This window comes from Thunnus thynnus, chromosome 9 (assembly GCF_963924715.1).
Source record: "Thunnus thynnus chromosome 9, fThuThy2.1, whole genome shotgun sequence".
NCBI lineage: Eukaryota > Metazoa > Chordata > Actinopteri > Scombriformes > Scombridae > Thunnus > Thunnus thynnus.
In genome coordinates, this window is record NC_089525.1 from 22,527,776 (window position 1) to 22,555,597 (window position 27,822).

A 27,822-nucleotide genomic window follows, 5' to 3' on the forward strand; every position below is an offset into this window, starting at 1 on the left:
TTTATATAGTGCTGTTCTAGTCTTCTGACCACTCAAAGCGCTTTTAAACTACATGCCACATTCACACACACATTCATACGCTGATGGCAGAGGCTACCGTGCAAGGTTCCTGCTCATCAGGAGGAGTTTCTAATTGTTCACACACACACACACTCATACACCAATGGCACAGCCTTGGGGAGCGATTTGGGGTTCAGTATCTTGCCCAAGTACACTTCGACATGCGGACTAGAGGAGCCGGGGATCGAAGCGCCGATCTTCCGATTAGTGGACGACCAGCACTATCTCCTGAGCCACAGCCACCCCTGTGCCCTGCTTAGTCAAATACTACACCGCTAGTTCATCATATCCTGGCACAGGTATTTGCTTCAACAACTGTGCTAGCTTTGGATAAAGCCAGTAAAGCAAACTGCAAATCTGACACACAAACAACAAACCCCCGAATTTTAGTATTTTCAGTAGCCATCTTGACCGCCTAATATAAGCACTCATTAAAGTCTGCTGCAAACTGCGCCAATTAAAAATTGGGAAAACATATAAACAAATATGAACATAACAAATACAACTATTTGTTTTGCTAACTAATTTTAAACTACTTTGGGGAGTACAAAAGGAGAGTGTTGTCAGGGAACTTATTTTTTGCCATGGGAACACCCTCCTGGAGGGTGGACTTCCCATGTCAGGGGCAGAGTAATGGGCTACAAGGTGACCCTTATGCACCTGCTTTCCATAGCTTTCACCTCACTGTGGGACTTCTAATTGCATCGCAGGGGGGCTTCACACATCCAATTATAGATAGTCAATTATAGATAAAGCTGTAGCAGATTTGTAAAAGATGAATAGCATTTCCTTGTTGGGAGAAACTGGCCTAGATCAATTGGGACAAGTAACTGGTGAGAAAAAGGAATAGCTCCAAAATGCAATCCCTGGCCAAGTGCACCAATCGGTATCAGAATGAGGGTGAATGAATGTCAGCTTTATACCATTTGCCTCAAGTTTACACAATGTACAGTGCTGCATAACAACACAACTTTTTAAAATGTTTCTGTCAAGTGGCTGGTAAAAGGGGTCATCACTTGTGGGGAACTGAAGAGACATGTAGGTCAGTGATGCAAAAAGCAGATAGATAGAAAGCCGACATCTTTAACACTACTTTTACTCATAATTTCTGTGAAAAAAAAATGTGAAAAAAGACAGGATGCAAATCACAGTTACAAGATGTGGTCAATACAGAGAAATCCATACAGAGAAATTAAAAGTCATCATATCCACAAGGTAGGAAAACAAGGTAGGAAACATTCTCATTGCTATTCTTCCAGCTGAAGTCTCCAATTCAGTACGGCTGAACTTCAATGAAAAATGTAATATGTTCTCCACATTCTATCAGACATAAAATATCCAATACGTTTCGCTGCTTAGAGTGATTAAAATTAAAATCAAGGCGTATCAATCCTCTAAGGTTAATTTGTCTTACATAGTACATCTGTGGTGTCTTTCCATCCTGGGGATGCCTGTGGCCTCAGAAAGGTTAATAAGCTGCTTTACCTCAGCCAGGGATGGATTGGAGGAGAGTTGGAAAGGTGAAAAGAAAGGCTAGGACAGCAGAAATACCTTAATGCAAATCCGCACAGTCAAAGTAATCTGTCTAGTTTTTAAAACTGCCGGCTCCCCTTCTTAATAGTCTCCAACCATGGCTGGACCAGTACTCTCCATGCAGCGAAACATTTATATGTGGACTTGACATCTGTCAGACCTCATCTAGTGATGTGCATCTGGGGTCAAAGGTCTGGACAGAATATGGAGATGGTGAAACACCTGCTTGAATACATTGTTCAGTGGCCTGCCTACCAGCTCCCACCAAAGATTTTAATATCAACTTAGTCAACACATCAAGGTGCTTGATTTGGTGTAGTATTGCAGTTGGCTTTAGGGCATATGTGTATACAGTAAAAGCAAATGCAAAATTCAACTGACCTTGGCTCTGTCCATAAGTGTTATACTTTGTACTGATGTAGTTGCCATTTAAATTACTTGCTTCTTTGGGTGGAGTAAAAAAGTGCAATAACAGTGCAACACCACTGAAAGACCCAAAGCTCAACATAGCTACATCTGAGTGTTGCTTCACAGCAGGCCCAGGCACCCTTAGATTTTGTGAATTTTCAGCTGGTTTACACAGGCAAAGATCAAGCCAGAGGCAGACAACAAGTCACAAACACCATTAAAATAACGTTTCACATTTACAGCACATCTGTACAGACTTCTGCACATTTATCACATTATTCTGCAGTGTTTCAACAGTACGCTGTGTGTTTAATAAAGCATGGTCAAAAGGTCAACAAAGAAGGAAACAATCTGCAAATGCTGCAATTCAGAGAAAGTCTTCCACCTCAAGGCTTCTACATTGGAACAATAAAAAACATAGAGCCATGTGATGTATCTATAATTTCACCTGCCCATAACGGCATGCATTTCTCTCACGGTTTAACACGTCACATTTTAAATGATCATCTCCACTATTCATCTTCTTAAGATGAGGCTTGAAAAAGACATGCCAAAGGAATATGGAAGTTTTTTTTAAAAAGCTGTTCAAAAATAACAATATATGTTTGTTTAGATGAACAGATTCATTATCAGAAGCTTTGAAAAGTTATTTTATACCGTCCTTCACTTAAGAAAGGCAGAATTCAGGACACTGGCAGAAAGTGAAGAAGAAATTTAATTTCACAAACTGGTATTGAGATAGAAAACAGAAAAAGAGACAAACATTCATACAGACAATGAAATACAGATGGTTGTGAAATATGTATGCTGTGGATACTGCAGCAAGACAATGATAGGAGAAAAAAAAGAGGGGTAGAGACTGACTTTAAGTTCAAGAGAAATGGAGAGGGAAAGACAGCAAAGAGTACAGAAAGAAAAAAGGTGGGAGGATGGGGAGGTAAGCACAAGAAAGCAAAACTAAATAAAAGGTAAAAAGCAAAGGCTAACACTACTGATATGTGTATCCTGAAGGGAAACTGAGAGGAGTGCAACGGACAGATTATGTGCTTGCCAAAAGGAGCTGGTGCTCAGGCTTCTGGAGGGCTAGAGAAAAGTTTTAAATACCTATTTATACTGGATATCCAGAAGTTTGTGACACCACATCTAAACTCAACATTCATTTTTTTTCATATGTTCTTAGACTGTATCTTTCCTGTACTCACAGCCTTTTCCGTTAATGTACTTTTAGTCTCTATAAGTACAGCACTTATCTTTGCTCAAAATAATTGTGGCTATTGCCGGTCATCAATTCATCCACTATTCCCTCCCTATAATCTGCTGCTCTAAATAACATAAGATGACTATGTATGACACAATTATGGTGCTTCAATGCAAACAGGAAAGGACTGCCTCGCTTTGCTTGTTTGCAGTTAGAAATGACTTGATATTATAGAAAAACAAAGTTGCCTCAAATGCCAAATGGTACATAGAACTCAGGGTCAGAGCTGCAATTAACACAAGAAGATAACTACATTGAAATATATATATTATTATATATTTTTGTGTTTTATAACATTTGCCTTAACATGTTTTATTTTTCACTTATGCAAAAAACAGCAACAAATTCTCAATATAATAGTTGTATTTGACACAAACATCAAAAACTACCAAAAGCAGTCAGTTACCAAAGATGCAAGGCTTTAAATTCTACCGGTGCCAAATTTAACAATTTCCCTTTTTTTTTGTCATTTTGTTTTTGTTTTGCTTTTTCCTTTTTCAGATGAATGTGAACAATCTGTAATCAGCCTGGTCTGTCTACCTTACTCCCCCCCTTCCCTCATCTCAACCTTTTCTGTCTGTGAAGTAATTTACCTCACAGTGGTGTGAGAAGTCATGATTGTTTATATTCAAGGAGGCACCATCTTGAACACGCAGGACTCTGATTGTTTACTCATCCTGCATGTGACATCATGGTTCCTCTTTTTCCCCAGTGCTCCACCGTCTCCTCTCTGTACCTTTCCAACCAGATTGGCTATGGGAGTGTCACCCCCTGGCCCACTTGTAGTCACAAACCAATTCCACCAAAGAGGCTCAAAGACAAATTAAACTTAATGCCATGTAACAAACTCAGGGGGGTTACTGTGCACTGTCAGGAATGGTGTTAGCCAGTGGAGTAACAGTGCTTGTGTGCACCTTTTGTTCTGTATGGAAATCACAAGTCAACATGCAGTCAGATCCAAAGCCCTTTTGGAGATGTCGGAGTTAGACAACATGTGTAAAATTGCGGTACTAGTAAAACATTTGCAATTACAACTGATGAATTCTGTTAACTGCGTGGCTGGAAGAGTTTGTGTTCGATCTCATTTAAGAGGAGATTATGAAATACAGCGGGTGGTTGAGTTGTAACAGCTTGAAAAACAAACAGGCCTATCAGAGAAAAAAAAAAACATACCAACCATTGCTAAAGTAGAACAAAAGCTATCAGCCCCTGAAATTAATACCTGGCAAGAAGAGTGAAAACAAAGCTGTGCAAGTTGCTAATAGATTGTCAAGTGTCACTAAATCACTCTGAATGGGTTGTTGTAAAGGATGAAAAATCTGAGAAATGGTGAAGATATTTTCCTTTTTCTTGCAGTAATAGTGGAACAACTTGTGCATTTTAACCTTATACTGTCAATAGCTTTAACTTGAAACAGTCTAATGATATATCAACAGACTCAAAACTTTCAGAAACCTTTCCCATTCCTTCCACGCATCACTCAAAAATGGCCGATCCACTGCAGCAGTACATCCACACAGTGAACAGTGAACCATCACACATCAAGTATTCCCTATAAAACCCCACTGCTCTTGTACTCATACTTCTGAGCTGGATTAGATATGCACTCCATATTCTGCTGTCTGGGATCATGGGGTTGAGTTAATGAAGCTCCACTGGGGCTTTTCCATGTGAAAAGCTCCAGTGACAGTGCTGACATTGTCCTCTTTTTAAAGGCAAGTCCCATTGTTAATAGGCATCCTATCACTCAATTAGGCAGGCACGCAGACGCTAGATATATTGGATGACAAACAGGCAGACACACAAATACACACACCTCACTAGACATGCATACACTGAACATATTGTTTTAAAACTAAATATCACTTCAGAATATTTTAGACTAATATTACACTGATACAGGTTAATATTTTCTGACTTTTCTTTCTTTTGTTATGATATAACAAATACTGTCACAATGGTAAATGCCACGTAATGGTAATGGGGAGGTAACATGGTCAAACCTTGATGTGAAAGCACAAACACGATATGCAAGACTCCAAAATAAATTGGCCTTTAACATTTAACTATCAAAACAAATTATGTTGTTGTTTAGCTATAAATTCAGGATGAAGTTCAGAAACTTCTCTTAGGTACTCAGTGTGCTTTTGTTTGAGTACAGTCACTTCACGGACTTTTTTTTTTGTCTTAGCATCTTTGATCCAGACTTATTGTTATTCAGTGTCCGCACACTTGGACCTAGGTATATGGGTCATCTAAGTATTTTTGACAGAACAGTTCTAGACTAAACAGACTTTACCATGAAGATGTAGAAAATGTGGGTGCAACTTTTACAAACAAAAGAGGGTTTAAATAAGGACAATATTGAAATTTGTTAAGTTAAAAAATATATATATATATATATGTGTGTTTGAGGGCAAATGGATTAAAGATTAAAAAGATAATACAGAAAGACTGACATATCCAAAACATGCATTAGCTAAGATTATCCGAAGGCGTGAGCGCAGAGGAAAAAAAATTAAATATTTAGATGCACAAGGGATATTTATTTTTGAAGAGAGAGATTTTGATGAACATTACAGTGTACCTGAAGGAACATAAAAGTTGGCAGGGTGTAGACTTGGGAGGCTGTAAGCGGCAGGTATCAAAGAAAGCTAATATTCAGAGGGCTAAAGTTAAAGTGCACGGTGATAGCCAGAATGGCTCTCATCTGAGAAGAGAAGATTAAAATCAGTGGGACATCACAGCTAGGCAATATGAAGTAGGAATAAGAGGAAATCTCTCTCCCGCTCGCTCGCTCTCTCTCTCTTTCTCTCTCTCTCTCTCTTTCTCTCTCTCTCACAGACACAGATGCACATGCATATAATATAGTCTCCTACAATAAACCAATTACTTGTCATTAATATTTAAGGGCCTAATTTCCATTCATATGTGATATATTAAAAACATGCCGAAATGAGCAAGGAAAAGGGCTGACCCTGAGATATTCACAGTGGGCTGGCTGCCCCAAACACAGAGAAATGAACATCAGGGTGTTTTGTGTTTTATTGAGACAAATGTCTCCTGCCTGTGCCAGCAATTAATGAGCTCTCTTCTAAAATAAGGAAAATTGTACCATTTGAGGCCTTTCTTTTCCAAAATGGGATAATATCCTCTTTGGTTTTCTTGAAGTAATAACGGACATTTAATCCAGAACGCAATTTGAGTAATGGTTTGAGTAATGGTCTTGGGTCATCCAAACAATTCACAGACAGGAAGCATCTATCCACTCACAGACATTGATGACAGTTTACAAAATGAGAACGTGGTAAAATGCCAATTATGATCTTGTTTGTGTGAGACTGCAGCTGTTAAACAATGAGGTAGAGTAAGCGAGAGTGTGTGTGTGTGTGCTTTTTTTTTTTTTTTTATGAGCCTCTCCCTGACTCCAGATGGACACCGTCATGTCCAAAGAGATGTTTCCGGAGGCAACCAGAGAAAGATGAGATAAGGAAAAGAAAGAGAGAGAACGGTGTCAGGAGAAGAAAAGATAATATTGCAAAAGGAAAGCTGCTTTGGTGGATGCTCCCTCTCCTCAATAAACAGAATCATTCATAAACAGCTGTGCTCTCCAGGGACACATGGCGAACCTTCACGCCTGACTTCCCTGACACTCTGACATATAACATATCAAAAGCTTATCGCTGTATACACGCTATTAATACAAGGCAGACTAATCCACAGTGGGCTGCAGTGTCTTGAGTTGAGCTTAAACTCATTAGACAAAAGCCTTCATTACATTGTGAGTATCTGAGAAGGCAGAGCTCCTATGGTAGTCTTGGGATAGCAACAAGAGCAACAAGCTTATCAAAGGTTTCTATTAACAAAACATATTGTTAGTGAATGAACACAGCTTAACAGGATTAAAATACTTTGAGTGGCACTTATTGTTGCTACAGTGGTGTATTCTGTGAGCTAAAACTTGTGTCCAAAGACTTATTTTAACATGCACTATAGGGCCCCCAGACAGACAGATCTCAGTGTACTGGTCAGCAACAGTTTTCTTTTCTGACTGAGAGGTCGCCGAGTGTCATGTGAGGTGCCCGACCATGCGTGAGTGTGTTTGATCTGGTGGCCGGGTCAGCCCTGATGTTAACAGAGTTATTAAGGGACTTATTAGGGAGAGTCAGAGAGCCAGCTAAACCCCCCACTGATTCCATCATTACTGCCGTTGTGGCAGGGTCATTACCACCCCGCTGCTGGGGTTTGTAGCCAGGATTGAGAATCTTCTGGTGTGCACACCACACTGGCTCAGTGGGGAGACCGTGTGTGTGTGTGTAGGGGGTAGAGATGTAGGGACAGAGGTAAAGGAAAATGGGTGTCAGTGTGAGGAAAAACTCCTGAGGGATTTGATCGAATCACATGTGATGAATGGGAGGATGACTGTAGCCTTCACTTGTAGTCAGGTTTTATGGTTTCCAAAGCTGACCTTTTAAAGGGTCAGTATGCTTTGCTTTGAAAGGAGTGCTTGTCAGATGGTCATACAGCTTTGGAAAACATGTCCCCTAACACCTTTCAGATGTCTATACTGTGTGGGGGGGGAGTGATTAGCCAGATGTGTGGAGGTGAAAAATTAAGCAGGGTTTGAACTTTTCTCTTCAGCTCTATTTTTTCATTCTTTACAAAATTATTTCTGTCAGTTTTCCTGTGCACAAACGAGTGCAACGCTATTAATACTTTCCAGGAGAAGCTCTGAAAATGTACGCCATTATCCCCACTTTTAAATGATTATCGCCTCTCCTTCTTCTCTTTAAGAAAGCGCTTTTTATACCGTGCCTTTGAGTGTGGCTGTTTGGAACAAATATAAGCATTTTTGCTTTCTGATGTAGTTTAACTAGTTCTTTTTCTTATTTATGGTGACAACACAAGTTTGAAAACATAATGGGGTAACAAAAAAATAAAATAAAGTACAATAAAATACAAAATGAATTTAAAAAATACATGTAGTTACTTATTCTTAGACGTTGGCAAAAATATTGAAAATAATTTAGAGAGACTTTTTCAAAACTTTGCTTCATGAATTATATATCAAAAACACAACTGGAAATCTCGCAAACTCCCACACACTTTCCCTAGACAGATTTTTAGATTTATTTCAAAAGCTATTGGTTTGGCAAAACTTCTTTGTGTCCCCTCCGGATGTTGCATGTTCATTAGCTGCCTAGGCATCATTAACACAGAGGCATGCTGGGAAAGGAAGTCTCAATGACCCTACTCAGAGGGATTGACTACAGCGTCTGGTTTCTCCTTCAGGACGGACATACATCTTCATTAGGCCTCTATCTGCAAAAGTATGAGTGACTTTCAAACCAAAAGTGTTCCTGAGCGTCCACAACATTATTGTCCTCTTTAAATGTATTTAATCAATAATCAGGAGAACATTAACTGATATAGAATATTGTTGTTGTAATAATTCACCCTCCACTCAAAATATATATATTTTTATTCTTGTTACTTCAGTTGGATGTGTCATCTTCTCTGTGCAGAATGATGTGTGTGCAGAGTTTGACACAGGAAGGCTGTTTTCACATTCATCTGCTCAAAGTGTAAATTTTCCCCGTGCTCACTGAAAATTGGATTTTTAAGGGGTGAGCCAATGAGCAGGACTTCTGAGATCACAACTAGAACCAATCATGGTCCAGTGTGCAACTTAAAAGCGTGATGTGGAAACTTGAAACCTCCAGTGCACAAACACTGGGGATGGACTTTTCAGTGCAGAAGACATCTTGTGTCCAGCACCTAAACTTCTGAAATCTACAATTTGTTGTTGTTGAAATAAAGAAAAAGGATATTAATGTGGTAATCATATTGTTTTTTGGAAAAATCATATCAGACACAGACATATTGTCCCAAGCAGAGTATTTTTATATTTCTTAATACATGTCTGGAGGCAATCTTTAAAGTTGTATATTGACATATACAGTAAAATCTAGAGATTTCAGTTGTTGTTGAGTTACCGTCCTTCTTTCATTGTGCTGTTTCTGCTGAGGAGCACAGACATCACCATTACAAAGTGGCATATGCCCTTTGTCCATCAGCAATTGATGTGGGCAATGGAGGAAACATTTTGGAAGAAAGGGGGTGTGAAGTTTGCCAACATCAATCTTGTTTCAAATTGAACTGCAAAGTTCCAGCTGAATGAATTGCCTTTCAAATGCAGCAGGCCATGGCTGCACACATCCAATCCCGAAGTGAATCTGATTTGATCCCAAGAGCCGTACAAAGGCACAACCCACTGATTGATAAAGCAAAGTGAGGGGAGATGAGGGTAAAAGAAAAAAAAAAGAGAGCCAAGTCAATGGAGAAGAGGCTACAGAAAGAGGAAAGAGGGAAAAGCCGATACAGTCAAGCAAAGGCTAAAGAAGGGGAAAAGACCAAGAGAAAGACAGCAAAAGGGGAAAAAAAACTGTTTTAATGGGAAATAAAATAACTCCATGACGTGGCCAGGTTGTTCTAAAGGGCCCATTTAATATCTCATACACAAGTTCAAAAGATGTGAAAAACTGGGGGGATGAACAAGAACCAGTAGAGATGTGTGTCTGTGATAACAGATTGCTCAGCTCTCTGTGTGGGTAGTAACAATTTTCCTATCACAAAGCACTCGATGGTGCCAAAGGTGAAATACCTGCTTTGACATCAGAGACTGAGGTGTAGCATAAAGCGTTACACGATTTCAACTCACACAAAAGAGTGCTATATTTCTCAGCTCACTAGCACAGGATGCAGTAGGTTATATGAAAAATGTTAAACTGACAAACAAGATTAATGATCATTTTATAGAAGCGATAACATGTTATAACTGAGTTACTTTTTAAACAAATAGCTTCACTGTCACTTTTAATAAAATATAGTCATTTGCTTAAACTTTTATCTATAAAATGCACCCATAATATATTTCTATTTCTATTATATTCTAAATAGTTATATATTTTTAATTCATATTTCACTCAACATCTTAATTATTATAATTATGATATTTTGTTACAAGTACATCATGAACTTAATCAGAGACATGTCTATCATAGTACCTGGGAACTGACATACAGTATGTGTTGAGGTAACAATCAGACCAAAGAACAAGGGCTGCAACTAATGATTATTTTCACTATCGATTAATTTGATTAGGATTTTCTTGATTAATCTTTTTGTCAATAAAATGTCAGAAAATAGTGAAAAAACTTGAAGATATTCAGTTTGCTATCACATATGACAAAGAAAAGCGGCAAATATTCACAATTAAGAAGCTGGAAACTATGAATGTTTTGGCATTTTTGCTATAAAAAAATTACTTAAACTATTAATTGATTATCTCTACTAAGAATAAGTTCATATTAAATGACAAAGGAAAAAAAAAAACTTCTAGAAGATTGAAGCTGAGCTTGAAATCCCTCTTGATTATCATTTCCTTTTCTTGGTAAAACTCATTAAACAGTGAGACTCATAAAAGCAGCAGGGGAGATGACAGCCTTGCATTCTCAATTGTTTTTGAGACCTCTGAGCACAATACGCATCTGAAAATTGGTGGCTGTTAAAGTGATTCTTTTTTTTTTACCGCCAAAGTGTTGTTCTTCAACAATGCAAGTAACAAGCAAGAATCCCAAGGAATGTGGAGTTAACAGACGCCTTTTTGCACCATTTTCTGAGGGCAGCTCCGCAGGGAAGGCATTTACACCTGCTTGCCTCATCTTTCACGATACACTAGTCCCCCAAAGTGTGCTTTACTTATAAATATCCACGTCTAAGATGCTGGAAAGATGGAGGTACCAGAAAGAAACGAAAAGAAAAACCATCAAGTGTGTATGTGTGTGTTTGTGTTTAAAAAAACAGTGGCAATATCCCAGACAAATGAAGTCGGTTTTCACCAGTGACTTCTTTGTCAAATCAGCACAAAGGATTTATTGTCCAAGGTTACAATGAGAGTACCAGACCTCAGGAATTAATCTTGTGAGCCTGGGTCTCTCCATCTAAACTCCCAACACTGCTTTAAACTGCACCAATACCAGTTAACCAACTTCACTTCAGGTGAAGCGAGACTCACCCTTCAAATAGGTCAGACTGAAGGCGGAAATAAGGCAGGGATCTTACTGACAAAATGTTTAATGTTCAAACACACTAACTCTTACATATCCTCAGACTGCATGCATATGAAAGACTATATTCCATGAATCATGAAATAGAGGAAAGAGGAAAAACAAATGAACTACTATCTCATTTTAGGAAGATCCCATCTAGCACCTTTTTTTTTTTTTTTTTTTTTGCAATATCGTCTACATCAAAGCCATTCTCATTGACTTTCAACTTCACGGACGGGGGGGGGGGGGGGGGTTGGTGTGTAGATATCAAACATTAAACAGCATTTTTCATTCATGAGCAAATCATGTTCTGTTTCAACAATAGAGGGGAAAGAGCTGATTCAGTGAACTCGCTGCAGGGGTAATTGATAGGGATCCAGCAAAGGTAACTCCCAGGGGAAATGCTGGATCATGAATTCCTACCCTGCCAGCGGGTACGTGGACTATCTATAGAACTTTTTTTTTTTTTAAACCCCAGTGGGTGAGAAAGTGAATTTAATAAAGAATTTAAGAGGACATTTAAAACTGAATTAAAGTCATGTGTCTGCGGAGCTCCGAATGTTAAGTTGCATTTCAATTTCTATCTGAAATTGTAGGTAATAATGTAGCACTTATACTGTTGATTTATTAACACTGAATGTTAAATTTATCTCCCTCAATAACAATTTATTAATTGAATAAAAGAAATCAGTGAAAATTAAAAAATCGAATAGCTATTGCAAAGGTGTAAAAAAGGGTTTGACTGCTACAGTTACTTCAAAGATGTCATAGAGCACATGTTAAAAAAAATATAGTGACTGGAAGGAACACTCTGGTGAAAAATGAGAAGAGGGTGGAATGACTGCCAGGTCTATCCCTGCCACTTTATTAAGCTTTGCAACAACTGTTGTTTCTTACCCACATTCTCACTCCATCTGCATTATGCCAGGAAATCACCTTGCGGCTGACGAAGCAAAATAGCTATTTATTTCATAGACCAAAACAGAGATCAGCCTAGTTTGTAGACCTGGAGGCTGTGAGAGAGATGGAGCAAGAAGTTGCTGGCGGGCTGACTGGTGTCCAAACAGATGGTGGGTATACGGGAAAAGTTGGAAGATTCTGTATAGTTATGTCCACATACCCTGACAGAGCTCAGATTTGACTGTTCTGCGCTTGACAGAGCTCTGACTTCTCCCCTCCCACTGCTGCTAGAATTAGTGGGGTGTTCTACACACACATACACACACTGTCAAAGAAGTGGAAAACACTCAAATTGTCATGGGAGGAATACATCAAGTGCCTTCACACACCCTCTTCCATACAAACACAAACTTGCTCTGTGCTGCTTGTGTTATTCATCAGCAAGTTAGGTAGCCTGGTTGTGTATCTGAGAAACAAACTGGCCGGGACAAGAAAACTCCCAGAGCTTCCTTCACAAAAGCTTCCCGACTTCCCAGATGGAGGATTGGTCTACTGGACTGGAAAAGGCAAGAAGCAAACCAAGCATAACTGCTCTCGTTTCAAACGTATACATACAAGTTCAAGTTTGTGCACATCCACGTGCACGCACAAAAACACTGTTCTGAAACTACTGAATGGGTACCAAGAACAAATGCAATGTGCAGCCACATTGCATTTCTGGCCCTCTAAAAGAAACAAACACATAAACACCCCGCAACAAGAGCATCGGTATCCCTAATTGGCACGGAGATTTGAACTGAGAGCATACAGAGGCGGTGTTCAAATGCAGCGGAAAAAAAGTGCTTGGTTTAAAGATAATTAATATTTCAGTGAGAAAAATGGTTTCCTAAAGTGTCACAAGATGAAAGTGGCTTGGCATCTATTGCAGGAGAGAGCTAAATGAAGCATGTGTGTGTAGATTAATTAAGGAAGGGGTGAAGAGAGACGACGCCTCCTTACCTTTGCTCTGTGAAGAGAAGCATAGGGAGAGCTGAGCAAATAGGTCAGGATTCTCAAACTTCTCTTCTTTGACTTTGATCCAGATGCAATTCTCTGCCATTTCCTGAGGCACTATCTGCAATGACACAAGGATTCCATTATCACCACAATCAGAGACCGCCATTCCACCAACCTGCCACTCAAAAAGTTCTTCTCACTGGAGATGGAGTTTGTGTGTGTTTTTCATGGACACATATGCCCTTGTGCGTGCAACCTTAGCATCTGAGTGGCAAACACGACAAATAGAAAAGACCAGAAAAGCAAAAGGGGTTAATATGTTCTTTCAGACAAATTACATGAATATGACCACGCTAAATGGTGATGTACGGATAGACCCTGACTGAACCAGACACCTCAAAGCGCTCGTTGACATCTCCTGAGATGAATGAAATATGTGCGTTTCAGTCCGCAGCACAAAACATCAGCAACCCTGTTTATACACTCCTCCTACCTTGTCTTGCATGAAATAGCAAAGTCTCTAAGAAGCAACCAAACACCTGCACACACTATGAATATAGCGGGCCACGGGGGTACTTTCTCCCCTTCCTCTTTTATTCCCTCTGTACTGCTCAACAGAAAAGAGAGAGAGTGTATGGTCAGATTCAGATATAAACAAAACCATCTAACATGAAGCACTTATTACTAGCTAATCATGTGTGTGACACCACATTAAGTACTATGGTAAGAGCTCTCAGTGTGACACTGTTGTGGCTTTTTATCGAGGGGTCTGGACCAGCAGTTGGCCTATTGCATCGCTGCTGTTAACCTCCTCAAAACCACAGTAATTAGATACAGAAAGAGGTGTAAGTGCTACACTTATGCAATACAGACAGATAGATCCAGCTGATGTTCAAGGCCATATAGAAACAATGATGAGTGCGACAATGGTGCAGAGTGCTGTAATGGCAACAATGGGTGCTTTAATGGGAGGCTTATGAAAGTTTCAACACAGCTGGTGTTGGTGTTGTGTGTAACAAAGTGCCTCTGTGCTCTCATTTGCTCTCGAAATACAATCCACTCAAAGTCCTAGAAAGCAGTCCATGCCATGCCTGTCATGGCCTAATTCAAAGAAAGTGGTGAAACAACAAAAAATCCAATAGTGTAATAGCTCATACACTAAATATTTCACCATTACTAATACTACTATTCCAACAACAACATCATATCTGAACTGGCTCTAATTAGATACTTCCACTGTAAATGGAAAACAAAACTTGTTCAAAAAGTTGCAAACAAACTCTCGCACACTGTCTTGCAATGATACATTCATTTGCAACGTTTCAGTGCTAGACCTTCATCAGGCAAAGTCTTGCACTGAAACGTTGCAAATAAATGGATAGCTGCAAGTTAGGCGGTGTGCGAGAGTTTATTTGCAACTTTTTGATCCATCCTTCCCTCTCCTACGCACGTGTCTCATGAAACAGATGTGCAAAGTGTTCTTCTGTTCTGTCAACAGACAACTTGTTGACATGGAATTTTTAAATAAGACCATGCATTATTATTTCAATTCATGTCAAATTATGTATTATGTATTATAATTATGTATTTTTCTCAAGAATTGTGATACAATTTGTGATGTTTTATGTGCTCTGTCACGGCTTTTTGAAGTAAAAATGCAAATTGGGAAAAATAGCAAGCAAGGGAAAATAATTCTTTTTTTTTAAAACTACTACTAATGAAGAGTCATTGCAAATCCAATCACTTCCTTTAGTAAAAAAACATTCTGCATATCACAGAAACAACTATATTTTAGTGCAAATTTTTAAAATTTATTTTCTGAACATGAGAACCGTAGGCTCAAAGTTATATAAAAAAGAAAATACTGTACTTGAGTTCCAAGCCCTTATTAAATAAGCTTTCACCTCAACATTAGCTCCAAATAAAATCAGTCAGCAATGCCATTAAAATAGATCCATTGACATAAAAATATATTTTCATTTCCAAAGTGCCCATTTTTATGTTTGAGGTAGATTATGTCCATCTTTGCTGCCTGAAGAACACATCAACTTGTATTCTCCTGACTAACAGAATGCAAACCAAAGGCATAGGGCAGGTTAAATGAAAAACAAAGTTCAGTCTCTTACACCTACAGGGGTGTATACATCTCGTGTATGAAACTAGAGTTCAGTGTCCTCTGAGTCATACTCCGTCTCATCTCTCTCAAAAGCTCCACTGCGGAGTTGTTGGTTGTGGTACAAGACAACCAAGGTAACAAGGCAACCGAGTTTTCAAATCCCACAGCAAATTTACTTTTAACCACAAAAAAACAAAGTTGAATAATTGGAGAGTTAGGGTGGCAAATCATCATTTTGTGTTATCACATTATAATTTTAAAAAATATAACAGTTATTTGATTGATGATTTGTCAGTTGATACAGTCTCATGACACCATGATGGAAGCATGTATAATAAGGAAAAAGGGGGTCTGAACAACTTTGCCACAAAATACAGATGATAAGATCTATCAGAAGTTCCTGCTTCATGATCCCCACACCTAACGAAGATTTTTTCTTTCGGTGATGTATGATGGGGGCCAATTAAGAGCAGTTTCAAAGAGACCAACCCAGTTTTCAGGATGATGAATGAGAATATTGTGGCTAAAGGTTTTTTTCTTAAATCAAGGATTGTAACCTTATTGTCACTGGTGAGTCTAATGCATCATGTAAAGTAAAATATTCTACTCTTAAATATTATATGTTCAAACATTCTTAAGAGAAAAAAAGACTCAAAAACATTTATATAACTGCAATGGTGCTCAACACACTGATAAAATACATTCAAAATTCCTTTATAATACTTGGCTTGATTCCACTAAAACCATTAAATATAATGTGCACCATTGACATAATGTCAAAAGAACTTGTCTGATGTTTTGGTTGCTGTCAGTAATTGAAGACTAAAACGCAAGGTCACACAAGCATCGGCAAAAAAACATTAAATTAATGCTAAGAACTCCTGAGGCAATGGATAAATTATCTATGGTAAAATAGAGCCCACACGCAAGAGAATGTCCTATTGAAATTGTATTCAAATGTGATGGAACGTTACACAACCCAGTCTTCATTCAATTATGCTAAGAATGTGCAAATCCAAGGACATTTGAGCAGTGAAAATTGTTTACTGTTGAATCCTTTGAATTGGGTGCTGAGTGTAGAATAGTGTGGCCTATGGCTTAACGGTTGTTTAACTAGATTAAGTGAATCTGAATAGGCCTCCTTTTGGTTTGGATCTTCAACTTTGCATCTTCTTATTGTGTTGGGTTGCTTCAAGAAGCCTATAAAGCCAGTTCTGTTTGCATTTATGATTGTAAAGAGACTGAACAATATTTCATGTGATATAACAGTGGAATAATATTTCCTTTTACAGTCTCAAATCATCAATATTACAGTTACAGTGAATCAAAGCTAGAGTTACTATACCTTGGTCCAGTTGACCCTCTTCATCACAGTTTCAGGCTTGTAGGTCTTCTTGGGCTGCAGTCCATAAGGCAGTTTAACAACAGGCAATGCTGGAGGTGGCGGAGGCCCACCTGGGCCCCCAAAGAAAGGCGGAGGTGGTGGGGGTCCACACCCAGGAGGTGGGGGGGGAGGTGGAGGTCCTCCACCTGGAGGAGGAGGTGGTGGTGGAATGCTGGCATGGCCAGGGAGAGGAGGAGGTGGTGGAGGTGGAGGACAGCCACCCGGTGGAGGTGGAGGAGGAGGGGGTGGAGGAGGAGGTGGAGCTGCTGCACCCCCTGGTAGAGGAGGTGGAGGTGGTGCTCCGGGCACAGTTGGACCGGCTTTAACCTGCAATTACAGGATAGAAATGTTAGTGATGGCTCATATAGCAAGAGGGGCTTCCTTTGGTTTAATACAAACCTCGTTCTGATATCCGAGATAGGCAAAAGCCGTAGGGCCATTGAAGAGGTATTTTTGTGCTGTGAAAAACAATGTTCTACTGCCTGCAACACTTGAGTATTTGAGTGACTTGCTATGAGCTTTGATTGTAGGCAGAGAGTATTGTATGTCAACAACAGTCAACAAACTCAGTGTTCTGTACAAGTTTGGCTTCTGAGTTAAGACCACATGAGTAGATCATGTCCTTTGCTGCTCTGATGACTTTACCGAGCAAAGAAATCATGATCTTAAGTTTATCAACCATTTTTTGAGGATATATTTGCCAAGTTGACTTTATGAAAACAAGTAAGATGCAGCAGTTTTCTTTCTAACTATATACAGGTCTGTAGAAAAAAATTTGGCATCAAAAGCTTTACCAGACTTTTTTGTTTTCATTTTTCATTTCAACAGATATTGTCTGATTAAAATAAAATCTGGTCATTTCATACTGTGTTTTATGTGAGCAAATTCCTTTTATAGCAGTAGAATTAGGAAAGCATTATAAGATTTGATCAGTTTAGCTTGTCAAATGAAAACAAAAAGGTTTTTATAGAGACATGCTCAAATCAGCAAGTGAAGCGAACTAATTTATCAAAACAAGTATTGTTTCTATCAGAGCCAAAATGCAGTTGTCTAAATTTCTAATGACACCCAGCCGCAGCCATAATGCACCAAGTGGAAATTGTGATTAGTGACAGTTTTACACCTAACCAGGACATCAGGTATGTCTCGAACTGTTAACAGTTGAACTTTAAATTAGCGACTGTTATACTCGTTCGATTATTAAACATTGATCCATGTTTTGCTATATTTACTGGTATTTACAAAAATGCAAATACATGAGTAGTCAAACCTTGTTGTGATAGATTGTAGATATGTAAATCTTGTTCATATTATTGGGTTAAGTCTATTCCCATATATTATGTAAAGATTTTAGTCTTCATGAGAAGGGAAATGTATCTCATGTGTATCAACGGAATGTCATATGCAAAAATAAATGCATTTGTCTAAAACTGGAAACTCCTGGTTATTGTGAAATCAATGGCTCAAAACCTGTTGTGTTCATTAAATCCTTCCAATATGTTTGTAAATACAAAAAAAAAAAAATGTTGGAGAAAAAAACTTTGAATGACTACAGTTTAAATTTACAACAGATAAGAATGTTGTTTTCCCATCAAGTGGTCGTCATGAGTCCTCACAATGGCAGGCTATTAAACAGTAGACAGGGATGTAATTAGACCCGAGACTGATAAGAAGAAGTCTTGTAGTCCTTTGACATGTCTGCACTACACAGGTAGTCAGTGATAGTCAGTGATAATGCCAATAGAAAAATGTTTTAGAGAAATAAAGTTATGCAAATATGACAATTAAAGGACACCCAAGCTTAGACAGAATTTGATATTTGGAGCTGATTAGATGCCTGCTCTTACCAATAAGCATTTCCACTTGCACTTCTCATTTCCAAAACCAATTCCCCACTCTGTGCATTTTCCCAAGTCACTTGATTGTGTCCATAAAGTGTGACTGGCTTCACATTTAAAGACATTACGTACTGTTTCATTACATAATGGCATTGGCAGATTGTTTATTAGGGCTGAAATTAAAAAGGTGTTCTGCCAGGAGCTTCTTACACAGATCGCCCAGAGATCTTCAGTGAAAATCCACATCCAATGATTACATGTCTGTCAATCTCAAGCCCTCTGTGGCCCGTTTTCTCTTTTAAGATTAATGTGAGAGAATGGAAGCAAATTAGCTGCTAAATTAGAGCGCAGTTGTTTCCATACTGAGAGTCCCTCAGAGTCTCTATCTCTCTTTCTACTTCTCTCCCTCTAACTCTCTGATCTACCCAATAATAATAAGCCCAGTGTTCCACAGAACCCTTGGGAGCAATGCTATGAAAATAAACAACCAAAAAAAAAAACAACCTATAAGTTGTAAAATGTATATTGACTATGTATTTTGTCCCAAATGATTATGACCACTTGTAAATTGATTGTATGGCAACATATTACTGCCACCATGACAAAAACAATTGCTGTTTCTTATTATAATGTGAAGCTTTTCTCATTTTAACATAATCCTTTTCACATTATAACAAAATTTAGAAAGTTGGAAAGACTTGAAATTTTCCCCTATGAAATGCCCTATGATTCAGTATGGGCTTTGCATTGTAATTCAGTAGACCATACATCTTTTGTATGCAACACATATGTAATATACAGTGCCAAACATTCAAGTGTCTGGGTCTAAACTTGCAGAAACACATGCATAGTATGGATGAAATACTGTATGAGTTTCATATGAAAGTGGTCATAATCATGCGAGACAAAATACACATAGACTGTGCAAACGAATAGAAAGAATAGAAATTGTACATTTTGCCACATACTTAAACATGAGTTTTAAAACCCCACAAAGATGTCCTTTCCAATTATTTTTTTACTGTTAAGTGTTGGTTCCTAATACATATATTATATAACATGTTTTAATAGTGGTGTTTCTCGGCTTATGAAGGTCTGCTTTTCGGTGGTTCTTACTGTTACAGAGCCCGTCTGGAGCACTGCGTGCAGTATAAGACCAGGCTAATATGAAATCTAACCCATCCAATTTGGATTCATAGTATTCTGGACTCAATGGGGAGGTCAGCATGGCAGGTAATTAACTCAGAATGCTATGTGATTAAATCTTATGCCCCAATCTCATCTCTGATAGAGGAATTCAATCACAAGGTGTTTACTTATGAAAATTGCATTAAACAAGCAGGATATGTGTGGTTAAACACCAATATTGAGTTCACCATAGCTTCCAAATGTTCTATATTTTTGGGCTAATGAAATAAATATCTTATATATATATATATACATGTTTTGAAGCATGTTTTTGAGAATTAGTAATTTAAAGAGGCAAAACATTCAATCAAGTATAATATTAAATCAGTGTAAATTACTACACAAAATGCACTATAAGAGTTTGAAAAATTTTCTGTGCAAATGAAGATTAAATGCACTGTATGTAAGTTCATTAAACATATTCACATACATAATGGGTAATTCATGGCTAAAACATTTAAATGCAATGCACAATATTAAGAGGGACACACATGCAGAGAGGACTAAGGATCAGTTCCATAATCAGTTTGAGTTTTATCATGAAAGATTTGAAGTACCGCAAGCAAATTCCTTTAATATATAACTTGGATTTGCAGGTGATTAAATGTGAGATTATGTCAAGGACCACACATGCAACGAGGACACCCACCTTGGCTTCAGATTCCCTGATGAGTCTCTGAGCCTCTTTGAGGTTGTCTTTTTCAATAGTTAACTGTGCAACACACACATACACACCATACATACAGACACACACCACGGGAATCCACAGGTCACAACAGACACAGAGGGCAACAGAGAGGCACAAATGGGGGAGGGTTAGATAGACAGAGAAGAGGAACACTAGTACACTACAACAGGTATAGTACTCACACCATATACAAAAGAGGCAGGCAAGGAAAAGAGGATTTCCCTTAGACAGTAAACAACAATGGAAGTACAGTGTTTTATTCCCATTTTGACTGAATGAGCTACTTGATGTGCAAAAGGCAGAGTGTACTGTACTTTTACACCTAAAACAAGATGTAATCTATCTTCAAAAGAACATCAGAGAAGAGCACTGACTGCAGCATGAAAGGACAAGGCACAGCATCACTGACAGTTGGTGCACCTTCAAAACCCTTCTTCCATTTCCCAGGGTTTTTTTTTTTTTTTTGGCATAGCAAAATACATTTCAACTTAACACTCTTAGATGTGTGATGGGCATTGATTTCACTGTGCAGTCTTTGTTTTAGAAATGTACCCATTTTGCTTTGATATTTCACTCTGTACGACCTTGCCAAAAGAAAAGAGATGGGAACATATTCCACAGCAACTGAAATGTAATATTTCTATGGAGTCATTCCTACTATGGACTGTGGAGAGCTAAATATTTAATGTGTATAATGGAAAAGGAGATGGAAACTTTGGTGGAGTGACTTAAAAAAGAACTTTCATTTTGCAAGAATTTTAGAAAATGGTCGTAAAGTGCAATATTAAAGCAAAGAGAGGTTTTATTTTATATTTTATCCTTAGGGATTAAAAGTTAGAGGCTTCGAGATATCTTAGTCTCAAAGAACAAACCAGAGAGATTTTCAGCAGGTATAGTTTGCTCTGCTTTCTGAGAAATGCAGATGTAAGGATACATGTAAAGTATGACATTTGGGGTTTTGGGTTTTGAATTTAATAGTGGGTTTTTGGCTTAACAACTGAATTGGCTCCATCACATTATAATAGGGACTACATTGTGAGTTCTGCTGTCATTATCAGTTGAGTCAAATTCTGTAATCACGAAGGGCGGAAGGCAGCCTGGCAGTATAAAAGAGAAAAAGTGGTCTACTACACCTCCAGCTCCTCTTGGGGCCAAGCTGGGTCAGCTACAAGACCGCCAGGTTGTTAAAACCTATTAATGTGATGGCGCAGAGTGCTCCAATGTACCACTGCAGTGCTACATTATTCATCACATCCAGAGCCAATTCAATGAATAGCTTCCTTTTTTGCCTTGAATGGTTAGAAGCAAAGGTTTGGGGAAGGGTGGATGATTTCCACTTGTTGTGATTTCTGTGTCCTTTGTTGATGTTTACAGGCAGAACCTCCACTCAACTCAATTGGTGGATAATCAAACAGACACATCAAACAGGCTGCTTGTTACAATGCCAAAGTTCCCTGAGAAAGACTCTCATTAAATGTGCTGGTTCACAAACAAGGTGAGAAGAAGCGACTCAGGCATGCATGTGTTTTAATATCTGACAGCAATTCTGTCTGTGAGATGAAAGGTTAAGGTTAGCTCCCACTTCATTCATATTCAGCAAAACACCATGTGATAGCACAGCAGCTTTGATGGACAAACTAAATGCGTGTCCTCACACCGATTTAAAGATTCTGCGCTCTCACAGTTAATGGCTTTCTACAGCGCTGTGTCAAACGTGGATTAGGTTGCAAAACACACTCTTTAAGCCTAGTCTTCCTGTAGTAGACACTTAAAGTAGCAGACTCACAACCATCAGAGAGGATGACACTGTTGTTTTGTTCAATGCTTGAGGTAGCAGTTGAGCAGTCTATGCAAACAACTTGCCAAAACTCAAAAACAGGAGATAACTCAAAATAGTTATTACAGAATTTGCATATTTAAGATGATTTCTGGAAATAAACCAAAAAAAACTTGAGCCCTGACAGCCCCAAAATCAACTGTAATTAAAATTAAATTACAGTGAAAAATAACTACACTACACTTCTTAAACATGGGCAGATTGAATGAATTCACATTCAGGGTAAAGATAATTCTGTAGAAACCCTTATAATTAAGTGTTTTATGATGAAGTGTTTTATTTGTAAGCTTCCAGCATATGGAAGAAAGACAAAAATCCATCTCAGATACCACTTTAAAGTAGATGCTCACCAGTAAGTGTGACCCTATGCATACACTGTACATGTTGCAGGTATGTTCCATTTTGGCCCTGTCAAGAGGCATAGGGTATACTCTGAAGTCCTTTATGGTGACACTATGCAAGTCTGTGCCACACAAATTACATGTTTCCCTGCTGAGGTTAATGGCTGTTGATGTGCAGCTGTCCACAAGTAACCACTCTTTGAAGGAACATTCAGACAAATAGAGGAAGAGAGTGTTTGACTCTCCAGGGCTTCTCTTCTCTACACTACCTGTTAATGCACCACAGTCAGTCAGTCAGTCTTCAAAAGACAGAGGCCTGCCAGGGGAGGGTGTGTTATAAGGGAAGAAAACACTTGGAAGCACAACATAAAAAGCTCCAACAAGGGAAAGAGGGCAAGTAAAGGTAACTCAGTCTGATGCATTCATTTCTGACAGAAGGTGGAAGAAGGAGACAGTAAGGGAGAAAAAGGGGAGCAGGCAGAGCAGGTGGAGAGGAGCCTCACATTCTGATGGTCTCTCTTAAAATGGGCGGGTGGTAATCAAGAATAGAGTGAGTGATGAACCAGTTTGGGTACAAATGCAGGTAACAAGTGGTGACACTGCACTCAGGCACATGAAGTGAAGGACTGAGACCTACACACAAAGTTCTAAGGAGAAAAACATTGAGTGACTTTGGCTAAGACATGGGCCAAAGCTTGTAGCACAATCTAACAACATTTGGTGTGGACTGCTTGAGGACTGAAGTAATGTTGTGACTGAAAAAAAATCCCAGCAATGCTTGAACCACATATGCAGGTGCATTTTATCAGTCAGGGAGTGCTACATGAGCAACATGAGCAACCAGAGATGAATGTTTAAAAGAAAAAAGCAATATCTGATAGATGTAGCCATACCATCTTTCAATGCTGGTTTATATTAAATTCCCTAAGCAGGGAGGCAAACTGCCCTTTTGTCCCAAGGCAGTACTAAAGTGTTTGAAATTGGGTTAAGGGGGAAATAGCAGTCATTTTCTGTGCTCAAAATGGAGGGTTTTGCCTGGGAAGAAATGATGTTGAGGCCAGGAAAAGAAATGCAATCCATCTCTGTGATGATAGAATTACATAGGAAAAGCTTCAATGGAGCAATTCACCCATATAAAGAGCTACAACTTAAGGAGATTGACCCTTTATCAAATCAGATGTTCTTGCATGGATGATAACTCCCGCTTACAGCGGCAGCACATCTGTAAGTGAGGTGGAAAAGTATCCTTCTGACCAAATCAACCATTTTTCTTCCTGTGCTATTACTTCTCAATGCTGTGATCTCAAGGCAAACATGTTTATTCAGGTTGAGATTGCCAGTTTTTTTACTGAAAAAATTTAATTCAAAGTGATTAAAAGTGCTTCTGGACATTAAATCTTCTCAGTATCTTCTTTTTCATGCTTTTGGGAAACATACAATCCCCCTAAAAAAAACACTGGGGGTTTGTAACACTGTTTGGCAGAGTAGTTGGATTTCTCAGACATTTCTCTTTATGGATTTACCTGGGACTCCAGGGCCTGGATCTTCCCCTCTAACTCTTTGATTCTCTCTTCCTTCTTTTGAGACTCAGCCTGGGCCTCCTGCCGTGCACTGAACTCCTCATCAAACTGCAAGAAAAGAGAAACAGGTATGGGTATGTGCACATAACAAACATTTGTAAACACACACACAGGCTGGTGAGCGGCAGGGTGTCTCCAGAGAATGACCACAGGGCACATCAACAGACACCAAAACACACTTTCTTACACTCTCTGGCCGATTTCTATTCATAGCCCTCATGGCCCTAGAGCCCTGTTGTCCTTTGTCTTTGTTTCAGGCATGGCTTTCATGTATGTTGATGGATCTAACCTTTGCAGAAACCAAGCCATGTCACTTCAATAATTTCACCGTCCCAGCAGGGTGCATGGTGAGCTGGTGGGACAGGACTCTTAAGAAAAAAACATACCCAGGACCCCCTTGGTGTCGCCAGGCAGTGGTAGTGATGCTCCTTAAAGGGGATCTATTATGATCATTTCCAGATCTATATTTTTATTCTGGGACTCCACTAGAGTAGCTCTGCATGGTTCACAGTTCAAAAAGCTCCTTATTTATCTTATATTGGCCTTTCATGCAGCCCCTCAGTTCAGCCTCTGTCTCTTAACAGGCAGTCTTAGCTCCTGTCTCTTTAAGGTCCCCCTCCTGATGAGCCCACTCTGCTCTGATTGGCCAGCTTTCTGGGAAGCCTGCTGAGGGGCAGCTGTATCAAACTCGTGTTAAGTTACCCCCGATGAAACAACATTTCAAATCAACATTTCCTGCTTCATGTTAAAAGCTTTTAAATGACTAAATAACGGGAGACTTTTATTGTGAAGAATTTACAGGAAATTAAACGTTTTCCTCACCGAACTAGCAGAGCTTCGTTAGTGGAGCTAAAAACCAGTCGACACAACAACAAATGAAAATATTTGGAGCTCTTTGTTCAGCGGTTCAGTTAGAAATAATTCAGGGAGGAATAGTACAAGCAGAAACAGCCACAGTGATGATGATGTTTGATGAAGAGCTGCAGACGACCAGCACACCTTCAACAGGTAAACAACTTAGTTTACTTTGTCGTGCTGTGTAATGGAAAAACACTCACAGCGTGCCAGCTCGACTCAAGTCATGGCTCAGCATGACTACCCCCAAAACAATGGAAAAATGTCATAATGTTAGCAGAGCAGAGCAGTGAACTCGTGCGCTATACGTGGAGCAGATGACCATATAAAGAAATCCATCACGAGCCGATGTCGCCTCGGACTTAAGACTATGTTTGATAGGAACATCCAACATTGTAAAATTATGTATATGACCGAAAATAAGGATAGGCATAATAGGTCCCCTTTAAAATGCATTTCATTATTATACATAATATGCTGAAGTTAGGTTTGAAATTTGCTGTTATTCTATATACATAAATACATATATGTATATATATATATATATATATATACATATATATATGCAAACCACCTGCACATAACTTCACTCTGACCCGGCACTGGGCACAAATATACATCAGAACATCGGCATTGATTCTTGTAATGCTGATACGGATCATGTAGCGTCACAGCCAGGTATTGATCAGGGCATGGAAAATCAATAGCTTGTCTGGGAGCTCTGAGGAAGAAAAAACTTTCCTGATGGGAGCCGGCCAACCAAGGGGACTGTTGGAGTGATTAATGTCTCACCTTTTTGGAGTACTCTGCAGCCTTCTGCTCACTCTCGTCAACTTTGGCTTTATCTACGCACTGATCTGCAAGACAGGACAGCCACAGTCATGAGATACTTCAAAGACTTCTCTGAGTGCAATGTGCATCATTAGCTCCTCATGTGAAATTAACATTTAGACCTGAGTCTTGTTTCTTAGTCATAAGTAGTATAATATAAGTAAGTTTATTAGAGATAAAATAATCTGATAATGCATCTTAAAAGTCTATTAAGTCTTTGAGATGTGTGGGAAAAATAGCTTTAGATGGCCTTAAAAACTGTAGATCATGGATGGCTTTGACCTCCTATGTATTACATATTATTTAACGTATCAAATATATTCTCAGAATACACAATTTCTTATTAATTACTTTAATTTATTTGGTAGGTCTGTAATGTACCCAGTTAAAGGTTGTTATATTAAATAAGATGCATGTGATAAAACAGAAATTTCACTGGACAGGAAAATAAATGAAAAAAAGAGGCTGGAATTGAAAAAGGGAGACAAGGTCCAAAATAGGCTGTTTGGCGACTGATGCAACTGCTGTGTTGACCTTGTGAAGAAGCGACAAGAAAGGAGTGCTTTCATGGTATGTTCAATAACTGTCATATGCAGTAAAATCAGTCACATTGTGCAACTCTTAACTCATGCATATGTGCTAATCTCTAAGTTGTTATCTGTTGCTTGAGGGTCTGTGTCTTTAACAAGGGAAAAATCAGTTATAGCATAAAGAAAATAACCATACTGGCATTTTTGAAAATGTTTTGTATATTTGATTATGTTCAGAATCTTAATGTATTTACAAATCCCATATTTTACAGTTAAATGAGTCAGCTGAAGGACCGTGTAAGTGCAAATTTTTAGTGTAAATTATTGTTAGATCGCACATCAGGTGACACATTTTCCCTCTGAAAAATAATTCTTATTAGGAAATGACACCCTGAGGTGAATATGTGACAAAAACAAACAGTATTGCAGAGAAGACACCTTTCAAAACTCATGTGGATGGCTTCTAATTATACATGTCTTATGTGTGAATTAAACAAAATACATCCTTGAAAGTTTTCTATCAACTGGTTAACTCTCAAGAAAGTCAGAGAGAAAACTTATTTAAAACTGTATCAGTCCTCTGTGGTGTAGGTTCAGAAACTTTTAATGATCCTTTGTTGGAAAGTCACGGAACCGTTAGTGACACAACAGAGAGAGACAAAGTGGTATTATTTATTTCTTTTCTCTATTTGAAAATAATTCTCCATTAGTGATGCAGTGCAAATAGATGTTTTTTCCATGATTCAAGGAACACAGCTGAAAAATACCCTTACTGAGTAAACAACATTAAAAATGATTCTGCATTAACTGAATTGATTTGACTAAATATAATTTATTATTCATTAATAATTAGATGACCCCCATCTTATATGTCAAGCCATTGCAGGTGTTTGTCAGAAGAATCTCAGAGGGATCTGGAAGGATAATGAGAATGACTGCGAGGTATCAAAACATTTTTAGCCACATCAGTGATATACTCCCTGTAGCACATCGTTTAAAAAGACAAAACATTATCTGGAGAATGATTTCAGTATATAGGAGCCCCAACTTTAAGTCATATTCTGCAAAAACCTTCCATTATTATATTAACTTTTATACTTTTATTACACATTTAAACGTCTACCAACACATCAGTTTAATTAATGAGTGAGTGAATACAGCATGAAGTAATTCAAAAGGTACCGATCAGGTGGGTGAAGTCCACATCCAATCGTTTACTGTAGCCAAAGTCAGGGTCCATCCCACTGCGATGCAGGACCACCTGAGACACGCATTCTTCGATCACCTTGTAGTACTGAGGCCTGAGGGGTCAGGAAACATAAAGCAGAACAATTAGACAAGCTGCAGAAAGATATGAGTGACACAAAC

General features: G+C 38.6%; 1 protein-coding gene across 7 annotated transcripts in view; it reads right to left on the minus strand.

Annotated features, from left to right (window-relative positions):
* Positions 1-27,822, minus strand: part of diaph2 (diaphanous-related formin 2) — a 381,473-nt gene that overhangs the window by 221,704 nt on the left and 131,947 nt on the right. For 6 of the 7 annotated variants that reach the window (XM_067599729.1, XM_067599728.1, XM_067599726.1 and 3 more), the window contains 6 exons: positions 27,637-27,755; positions 25,886-25,950; positions 24,182-24,286; positions 20,442-20,504; positions 16,728-17,093; positions 13,270-13,384 (listed from right to left, as the gene is read on the minus strand). In XM_067599729.1, coding sequence (XP_067455830.1) covers positions 13,270-13,384; positions 16,728-17,093; positions 20,442-20,504; positions 24,182-24,286; positions 25,886-25,950; positions 27,637-27,755 — 833 coding nt within the window. The remainder of the gene's footprint in view (positions 1-13,269; positions 13,385-16,727; positions 17,094-20,441; positions 20,505-24,181; positions 24,287-25,885; positions 25,951-27,636; positions 27,756-27,822) is intronic. The other variant, XM_067599731.1, reaches the window with a different exon arrangement.